At 34.2% G+C, this 10,372-nt stretch overlaps 1 protein-coding gene across 2 annotated transcripts in view; it reads left to right on the top strand.

Moving 5' to 3' along the window:
• Positions 1 to 3,681: 3,681 nt before the first annotated feature.
• Positions 3,682 to 10,372, top strand: part of Sfxn1-3 (Sideroflexin-1-3) — a 16,706-nt gene continuing 10,015 nt past the window's right edge. Inside the window, exons 1-2 of one of the 2 annotated variants that reach the window (XM_017628098.1) lie at positions 3,682 to 3,829; positions 6,664 to 7,080. In XM_017628098.1, the coding sequence (XP_017483587.1) occupies positions 6,735 to 7,080 (346 nt within the window). In that variant the 5' untranslated portion in view covers positions 3,682 to 3,829; positions 6,664 to 6,734. Of the gene's footprint in view, positions 3,830 to 6,585; positions 6,607 to 6,663; positions 7,081 to 10,372 lie in introns of those variants that run through there. The other variant, XM_017628099.1, reaches the window with a different exon arrangement.

Genomic DNA, 10,372 nt, shown 5'->3' on the forward strand with positions numbered 1-10,372 from the left:
TTGACTTCTTAATTCCTAACCTTCATCTGATTTTTGTATGAATCCAATCAAATTTTTTTAAGATTTTTTTTTTTTGATGAATAACATAAATTTGTATAAGAAACATAAAGAATATATAAGCTTCTTCAATAAATAAAATACAAAAAATAAATAAAACAATAATCTTATAAGCAAATACAAATCTATACCCTTAGTATTAGCGCATTTGCATATACATACATACATACATACATACATGCCTATATGTATACAACCTTTGCATACCTACATACATACATACATAAATAGTTACTTAGCATACATAGTATATAAACATATTTGTTTTACCAAATAATAGCTACAAATAACGTACACATATAAAAAAACTATAACTGCGTGGCATTGTACGTAAATGAAAAAGAAATACTAAGTTAAATATGTATTTAGGCAGGTACCCGATATTGTACAATGTTTATTGTTGATGTTATGTTGGTTTAATGAAAACGTGAAATCATAAATTAAATTGAATACAAATCCAATTAAAAGTATTTATTTAAATAAAAATAAAGTAATCAATTATTGATGCTTAAAGAAATGAATAATACAATAAAAATATATACAAACAATTATCTTGTGATTTAATTGTTGCAGGAAATCCCATAAATTTCTTAAATTAATGCGTTTTTCCGCCTTCGTATCGATGAATTGCGCAGCCCTATGCATAATCGGAAATAATAATAATATGTACCGCATTTCTCTCACTGTATATGCCTAAATGTATGCAATCATTTGCAATAGCAAGTAGACACAGGGTGCTTCTAATGAAAATACAATTTTCTGCTGCAATACACAATTTGGGAAATTTGGAAACAACCGTATCATGCTGTGCAATGGGGCATCTCCTAGTTCCATCCTTTGTGCATTTTTAGGCGCAGTGCTACAAAAAGGAAACGCTAGCAGAAGGTTGCAAATTCGCAGAGTGCACTTGATAAGTTTTTTTTTTTGCCGTTATTGGAATTATTTTTTTGGTGATGCATTTCCGAACGTTCCTTTTTGCAATTCGCAAACATTTTTTATGATGTATTTCCGAACTTCTTTTTTGGCAGTTTGCTTTTAATAAGGTTTTTAATTGACAATAACAATCGCGCCGTCAAGTTTAAACAGCGGCAAATCAGCCCTTCGAAAATTTCTACTTGGGCTACGCATTACAGATTTGCAAATTTTACTCCTACCCAAACCAAAGATGTATACACATTAAACAAACTTATCATTCGAAATCTATATCTAAGTTGACGAATTTAGAACTAGTTCGGAACTAAAAAATAGGGAAAGAACGAGCTAGATCTCATCTACCGAATTTATAACTACCTCGGAACTATCGAAAAAGAATGCAGGGAGATGCTTGTTTACTTTAAACTGATATTTGTTAGGCGTTTTTTTCGTTTAAGTACGCTTTCATTCTACACTTCACAGGTGCTTTTTCATAGTTTGGTAATACAAAACAAAAATTTCTATCAAGATTATAACACTTTAGGATCTTCCGGAATCTAATCGATAACAGCAAGTACATCTCCACTCTCAGCTACAGCCGAAGGTAAGTAAATAAAATTCTTAGTTGAATTACATTCTTTCAAAAGAATTTGATTCCCAATTGAAAACAGATTTCTTTGAAAATAATTTAAAACCGCTACCATGTGAAAACCTCTCGCTCTATTTGAAAAAATCATGTTAGGACTGGTTCAGAACTATCGAAAAAGGGATTCAGCGGGGGCAATTGACACTTCGCAGAACATCGCAAACCAGTTTGGTACTTGCTGCATTTTCCCACAGGGTACATGTTTGTTATTTATATGTATGTGGGTTGTCTGTAGGGTGTGTAGGGTGTATGTATTAATTTATTAAATTTCGTTGTATAAATGGCGGTATTTTAAATAGTTTATCAAAGTGGTTATGTTATCGGAAGGACTTACGCAAAAAAGTTATTTGCGGTGGATGTCGATGTATGTAAATTTATCGAGGATGTGGTCATGTCATTTGGATACGCGTTACAGTAGTTACAGACGCTAGACTGTTTTTTTTTTGTCCATTAAGGGCCGTTTGCACCATGTCTAGTTAACGCTAACTGGAGGTACATCCTTCAGTTAAGCACATCATCTGCTTTATCGATCACATGTTATATGATGGGTGCCGATAAAGAGGTTTAACTGGGAGTTAGAATTAACTAGACATGATGCAAACGGCCCTAAATGTTTATGTGTAAGTCTAGTGTGCCTCAATCGCAGCCTGATAATTTTTGTCTTGTCTTTTCCAGATAGGGATTTGGCGTTAATTTTAAGATATTGATTAATTGTTCGATAGCTGTGCGAGTTGTTTTTTGTACCATTGTGAGAGGTTTTTGTCTGTGTTTGAGTATTTTTGTGACAACTTTGCTTTTGGGTAGCGCTTTGGGTCCAAGAAAAGTATGTTTGGTGTGACTGAGAGAGGGGCGTTTTTCGCAGCAAGGTCGGCATATTCGTTGACCAGGGACCTATGAATATGAGTTTAACCTTATGCGGGTTTTCTAAAACATATGTAGCTGCGGACTGAGTTAGAGTAGAAGTTATTGTTGTTGGCATTTTTTATTGCGTCCAGCGAAGAGGCGCATTTAATGGCTTAGTAAATACTTATTAGCTTTTTTTTTATATTTTGACTTCATTTTCGGATTCAGCGGAAAATTTTACACATAAATTGATGGTCCAATGCCACAGGTTGGATTTCTCGTCGACATACCCTCGCACACCTTTAAATTGTTTTATGCCAAAAATGCCACCAATTTTTTTTTTTTAGTTGTGACTCATTTGAAGAGGTGGTGCGACATAAAGACTGTGTTTTGTGCATATGTTTATGTTATCTTCATACCTAGCACAGGGCTTTGAAATTTAACATTTTCTCGTTCCAATAATTGTTATATTTTTTTAATATCTAAGTATGTTAAATTAAGATACAGTCTTGTTTTTTTGCTAGTTAGTTTTTTAAGGGGGAAACCATCGCTGGTCTGTCTAATTTATTACTATTCGAAAACCAATATTTACTCAAATTAGGAGCAATTTTTTTATAAAACATTTTAACCCGTTAACGACTAACACAAATGATCCCTTTAGGAAATAAATTAATGTTAAGGTCTCGTAACCCAGACATCTAGCCAGAGACACGTGGAATAGTCATGATCTATGTTTATATGTATGTAGGTACCTCAGCCACCCGACGGCCAACACACTGCTGGGTTAATCACAAACAGATGGGCAGAAGTTTGTCAGAGAAGCAGCTTCTCTCTCTCCTTCTTAGTCTTTTTATTTTTTAATTTTGGGAGTACAATGAAGAGCATTTAAAAAGTTTTCTTTGCTATAGTACAAAGTTTGCTCAACATTTGCGCACTCATACCCACTGCTGATAGCTTTTAACTTGGAAGGTTGTGCTGCTGCCTCGGATAGGAATGCGAGTAAGCGCAGACGCCGGGTTGTTTTCAGCCTATTTATGCAGAGTATGTGCCATGTCTGGTGGGTTGTTTAATATGTATAGAAGCAACAATATAGTATGGAATTGGTACGGTTACGTTTAGACTGGTTATCGCTCAGCTGTCAGTTTTCCGTATACTGCCGACGGTAGCAGTTGAAAATCGTATTTTGAGCGCGCGCCGTTGTTACCCGTTCATACATACATACATACAAGAAAAATAAGGCGGTGTTGGTTTTTTATATTTTATGGTGGAGTGGGACGCAAAAAATAATTAAAAGCAAACAGCCTATTCGAAGCAAATCGCGTGGCGTAAAATACCTCAAGAAATAAGAAAATATATACGAATTTTAAGCAGGTGATTCACTTTATTGCGATTTCAATTGTGTTAAATCAATATAAGAACCAAACAAACAAAAAACAAATTTTATAATGTGCAAAAAAATATGTAGATATGTAGGCATTTTGTGCTTCGATTTTTTAAATTCCTTAGCAGCCGCAATTATGTAAGATTCTTTGGCAANCGAACGCGCGACGTGAATACCCGTACATACATACATACATATAAGAAAAATAAGGCGGTGTTGGTTTTTTATATTTTATGGTGGAGTGGGACGCAAAAAATAATTAAAAGCAAACAACCTATTCGAAGCAAATCGCGTGGCGTAAAATACCTCAAGAAATAAGAAAATATATACGAATTTTAAGCAGGTGATTCACTTTATTGCGATGTCAATTGTGTTAAATCAATATAAGAACCAAACAAACAAAAAACAAATTTTATAATGTGCAAAAAAATATGTAGATATGTAGGCATTTTGTGCTTCGATTTTTTAAATTCCTTAGCAGCCGCAATTATGTAAGATTCTTTGGCAATAAGCAGTAAAAACAAAAGGACAAGAGGTCGATGGCAAAAACGATGTATGGATTGCACTTATTGGTACATATGTATGTGTGTATATATGTATACTTGTTTGTGCATATTTGAACATATACATACTACATATAGTTTTTTTTTGCTTTATAAGCCTTGCCTTTAAGTGCACTGGATATTGACTTTGGTAATACCACTTGGAGTCCGCGCCCATTCGGCATTTGCCGACATACAGCTGATCCGAGAGTATAGATACTTATACGTTCATACCGATATACATACATACAGTGACTCAAACAAGTGACCAAAAGTTAATTTTTTTTTGTAAATCTGAATGGTCTTCCGCATTTTATTTCATAAGAAATTTATGATTATATCGAAAAAAGTCAAAAATTCATCAGCAAAAAAAAAATATAAAAAAACAGCGCGATTTTTTAGCCGGTTGAAACTTGCAAAGAAAAAATGGTATGGGCAATAAAACTGCATAACCATACAAAGTTCTATAGGCTCAGATTAAAAGCTTTGACATTTTGAGGAAAATTTTTTGAATTCTCCCTAATTTTATTTAAAGCTTAAAACTTTGATTTATAAGGTTCTGGTTAAAGCTTGGACAATATTTTTATAGAAAAATATCAAAAATTATTTAACTTGAAAAACATTGTGAATATTTGAAAATAAAATTAAAAATCCACACATGGTCACTTGTTTGAGTCACTGTACAAACAAATATATGTACATATGTATGTATGTATGTATAAGCATTGAATATGATAAGAGCCACTAAAAATTGCTGCTGCCCGCGCATTCCTTTGCAAATCAATAGGCATTGCCGTCTTATTCTTTAGCTTTGCTACTAATATATATTTTATGCTAATATATATTTTATATTATAAATACACAAAGAAATAAAAAAATTATTATTATTATAATCTCAAAACCTATGCGTATAAATACAGGGTGGTTCAAGCATGCGAAACGGGGGGCTTATACATATATTACAACAATATACGGAAATGTGTGCTAAAAGAGAGACGAAACCCCTGAAACATGCATTTCTTGGTAAACAAATTTTTGGAGGTATTTTCAAATCGTAAATCCTAAAAATGTTCCCAAATATTTTGGCGCAAGTCATAAAATATAACAGATTTTTAATCACAATGGAAAAACCGTACCTATATTTTTTGTATGGGGAGTGATGCAGTCTAATATTGTATATATGTACTACATGTATGACAAATTTGTTTCGTTTATTTTTAATCAATATTTTATGGTTTTTCTTTTTACGATAAAAAATAATCGCTATTTTGGCTTTTCGAGCATTTTAAATCGTTAGTTAATACTAAATTAAAATCCCAATGTTCATATCGTCGTTTAAAGTACAAAACCGCGTATCGTCATTCTGCAAAATCGCCTAACCGACATTGGCTGCCAAAAATTTGATTTGTTCACACAAGCTCTTGGCTCAATCCTTAACCATTCGTCCTGAAATATACTAGCCAGAAATGCGATTGCTTTATAAAAAAGAGAACCATTTTGAAATTTGAGTGTTTTTACCCTTTTAAAAAATAATTTCTAAAACTTCACATACGCGGTTTTGCATTTTGCTGATACACGGTTTTGCTCTTTAAACGACGATATGTATGTAGGCAACTAGGCAATAACGTAAACAAGTGCAAAAAAGGTCATTAACCATTAAGGTTGACAATGATGAGTGAAATCATATTTCANACGGTTTTGCTCTTTAAACGACGATATGTATGTAGGCAACTAGGCAATAACGTAAACAAGTGCAATAAAGGTCATTAACCATTAAGGTTGACAATGATGAGTGAAATCATATTTCATAGATAATTAAAATTCATTCTTTTCACTTCAAAGTAAACCTGTATTTGAACCACCCTTTATGCATACATAGGTATTTGCTTATGAACGCGGAGCGAATTGTTTACACGTTTTAAATTCTCTTGAAGCATTAGACCAGGTTGAATTTTACCTGGACTCTCGCTCTCTCTAACGCAAGCGCTCTCTCACACAAACTTGCACAATGATCCCTTAACTACATACAGCAGAATTGTCAAAACATTTAATGTATCTTAATTTAATCGTGAATTTTTGAAAAATATAAAATACCTTTCAAANGCAGAATTGTCAAAACATTTAATGTATCTTAATTTAATCGTGAATTTTTGAAAAATATAAAATACCTTTCAAATTTTTCATTTTTCAAGTGTCCCTTAAAACATAAGCCGCCCGAACAGCCCCACTGCCCACGCACATACNAAAATATAAAATACCTTTCAAATTTTTCATTTTTCAAGTGTCCCTTAAAACATAAGCCGCCCGAACAGCCCCACTGCCCACGCACATACATACTATAGATACGCTAAATATGTCATCAACTGCAACAACAACAACTGCGGTCGCCACGCCACTGCCAACCATCGATATCGATCAACCCAAATATGACCAAAGCACATATCTAAATCGTGCCAAACATTTCTTCCTGCTCACCAATCCACTCAATATTTTGGCCAGCGATGACGAACTGGAGCGCGCAAAGCGTATTATTCACAATTATCGTGCCGGCAAGCCGGTGCCAGAGTGCAAAAATGTTGAGGAATTGTGGCGCGCCAAATACTTGTACGATTCAGCATTTCATCCCGATACTGGCGAGAAGTCACTAATCATTGGTCGTATGTCGGCACAAGTGCCAATGAACACTTTGATTACAGGATGTAAGTATGTATAATAAATATACTATTAAGATGAACTTTTCATTGCTAGCAGACGAACTAACAACCTTGACTTCATGTATGTAGATTATTTGTTTGCAAATTAGCTGATAGTGATCATCAATATAAAACACATTACGCCATGAATAATCAAAAGTATGCCGGAGCGAATGTCAGTTTTTATGAGACAGTAATAGAAAATTTTCTAGACGATAATTTTTTTTTTTTTTAAGTGGCATAAGCCACTTCCCAGCTCTTGTGCTTATATGACCGGCTAGTTGTAACCGAATGCATTTGCAAATCGTTCTATCGTCGTAAACTAATAAACTAAAGGCAAAACCTTCTGCTATTGGTTGATAAAGTTGAACGATTAACCGATGCGTTCAGATACCAGTAATCGGCCATTTAAGTACAAGAACTGGGGAAATAACTTATGCCACTTTCAAAATAAACGGCGCATTTGTTGAATAGAAATCCCAATAAATTTTATTTCCAGTTTTTAATGCGTATATTTCACAAATGCTACTTTGGCATTATCTATAAATTATGGAAGGCAACTGGTAATTCTCACGTATGGAATCATACAGACTTCCAGACTTTCTAATGAGGTGGTTTCAATTCAAATTCCTTTAGATATCGCTTTAGATGTACATATGTAGTAGCTACTAACGAATGGAAGTTGCTGAGAATGAAAAGGCGAAAATATGACTCCTTAAAAGAATTATAAAGGCATACATAACTATTGACACATTTATCCACCACATTCTGAGCATCAACAAGATTGTAGCAGAAGCAGTAAATATCATCAAGAGGCAGAATCTTTTAAGCATTTTTTATGTTTGGTACTTCGAAGGTTAAAATAGTGTAATGCGATTTCGCCGTATAAGCTCAATGCATTCGGTAAAAAATTTGCTTAGTTTTAGAATAATTTCTCTATGAAGTTTCTTAAATTTCAGACCAATTTTCTGTACCATTTTAATTTCCTTGATATTTTTTATTTCCTAAAAAAATACTATGTTGTACACAATCGACACAGCTGCAGCATTGAAGCATGGTACAATAAAAACAGGTAGAAGCCAAATTGACATCAAACCTACAAAAGTCAAAGTTTTCGGGAGAGTAAAAATAAAAATGAGCGTGTGTAAGGAAAAATAAAAAAAATTACATTTCGCTGGTTGACGTTTTTAAGTAAATTTGAAGTTTTGTATTTATTTATTTATTTTCTTTAGTTAAAATTTGTTAATTTGTATGTTCTTTTCTATTTTTTTATACATTGAAAGTTTATATTTATAGTACCTGTTTTAATTTTGTATAATATACAAATGTACGTATAAAGCGATATATGTACTAGGCATAACGTTGGGCAATCAATAAAACAACGGAACACAAATAATAATAATAATACTTGGCATCAAACGTGCCTTTCCTGTACCTCCTGGTGCATTTATGAAATCTGCTGCTTTAAAATGCTTAACACACAGCAAGGCATTTCGCTGCAGCTCTGCCCCACAGCTGCTTTCGCAACGCTCCTTACGCGAAGGACATTGAGGCATGTTAAAAGAATTAGTGGTATCTGATTTATATTTAACACCACATAAAAAACAACGCTTCAGGTGCTGCATTTTTAACACATACACTAAGTGTAAACCGCACAACACTACAAAAATGCAAATGTTAATTAAAATTTGTTTTTAACGAACATTCAAAAAAAAAACGACATGACATTTTAAGCGTAACGAAATATAGGAAATAAAATAAAATCAAGTTGAAGTTTAAAGGTTTGGTTCTCATGAGAGCAACGTCATTTTGGCTTCTACCTGTATTTATGTGCCTTGGCATTGAAGTGGGAGAAGAGACCGAGTGCGATATGGAGAGGCTATAGCAAATCCGGTTACCGAGTTTCTGATGGTTAAAGGCCCCGCCATATTGAAATTCTTTTCTGCGTCACAGGAATGCCTTTGACTGACAAAACGCACAGAAGATGCCGACGTGGCACAATGAAAACGTTGCCGCAAACAAAACGGGTCAATTTGATTGGTCGAAAATCAGCTGGTTTGAATTCGTTCTATACATTTTTGTTATTAATGTTGGTTTGCCGCATACGCGTGCATCAAAAGTTGAGAGTTGGGCAAATTTTATCAGTTGCGTCAACGCATGCGTTGCCAATGTGGCGTCTTCTATTCGAAATCACAGAGTTGACTTGGATGTCAGTCAAAAGCATCCCTGTGACGCAGACAAGAATTTCTATCTGGCGGAGCCTTAAGATATACAAAATGTATTTGCGACAGTCTCTCTAGTGTGCGTTTCCGGGAATAGAAACATCGAAGGCAATCAGAAAACTAATGAAGTGGCAAAATCAGGAGTCTGTTTGGATAAATTCGAAGCGGTGGCTCTAGTTTGACCTCTTGGAATAATCTAAATAGAAATTACACTGTGTTGCCTTGGACTGACTGAGAAAGGATGTCAGATAAATATTTCGTCGCTTAAACTACAAAACCGCGTATCGTGGCATTGAAAAACCTCATAACAAAAAGGATATTTGATCACCTGGCATCAAGCCCTTATCCATTCATACTAAAATAAGCCTGCTACTAGGAATCACTGTAACCAACCAACCAACAAATATTGCTCAATACCATGCCAACTAAGTCGGTAGATATTTACTACAAAGCATTCTTAGTTACTTGTTGTTACCACTTTGAAATATCACACTCGTGAAAATGTTATAGGTACCTAGGGATCTCTTAAACCATACGAGGGTTAAGAGCCATATCAACTTAAGTAATTGATGTAATTGTTTGAAAACAAAGAACTTTTACAGCCGCACTCAGAGTCGTTAAATGATTACTTAAGGTTCCTTAGTAATGATCTGAATATATTCCCTCTCAGAGTCAGCATTTAATGAACATTAAAGTTAAGTAAAGAAAAACCATTACTTAACTTTTTAAAGAATGATTATGAAATTTTTTGTTTGTTTTCAATACATTTCAATTGCGCTTACGTTGCTGTAACAGTCGCAATAGCCCAGTGAGCAAGCAGTGTTGGCATCCTTTCCTACCAGGTAGGTTTTTTTTTTCATTTGGTAGGTTGGTAGGCTAAATTGGATTTTGGTAGGTTCCGCGACAATAATAGTTATTTGCGAAAAATATAAAATATAAAATATGAAATATGTATCTGCAAGCGTTTTAACAACCGTGTTTACACGAATATTTCACCGGTGGAGTCCAACATTGTCCACCTGACAGAGACTTCAATGTAAGACTTGAGGAATATTACCAAAACTAACCTACTGGTA

The sequence above is a fragment of the Rhagoletis zephyria genome, unplaced genomic scaffold (genome assembly GCF_001687245.7).
Source record: "Rhagoletis zephyria isolate East Lansing unplaced genomic scaffold, Rhagoletis_zephyria_1.1 Rzeph_scaffold_05736, whole genome shotgun sequence".
NCBI classification, from domain to species: domain Eukaryota; kingdom Metazoa; phylum Arthropoda; class Insecta; order Diptera; family Tephritidae; genus Rhagoletis; species Rhagoletis zephyria.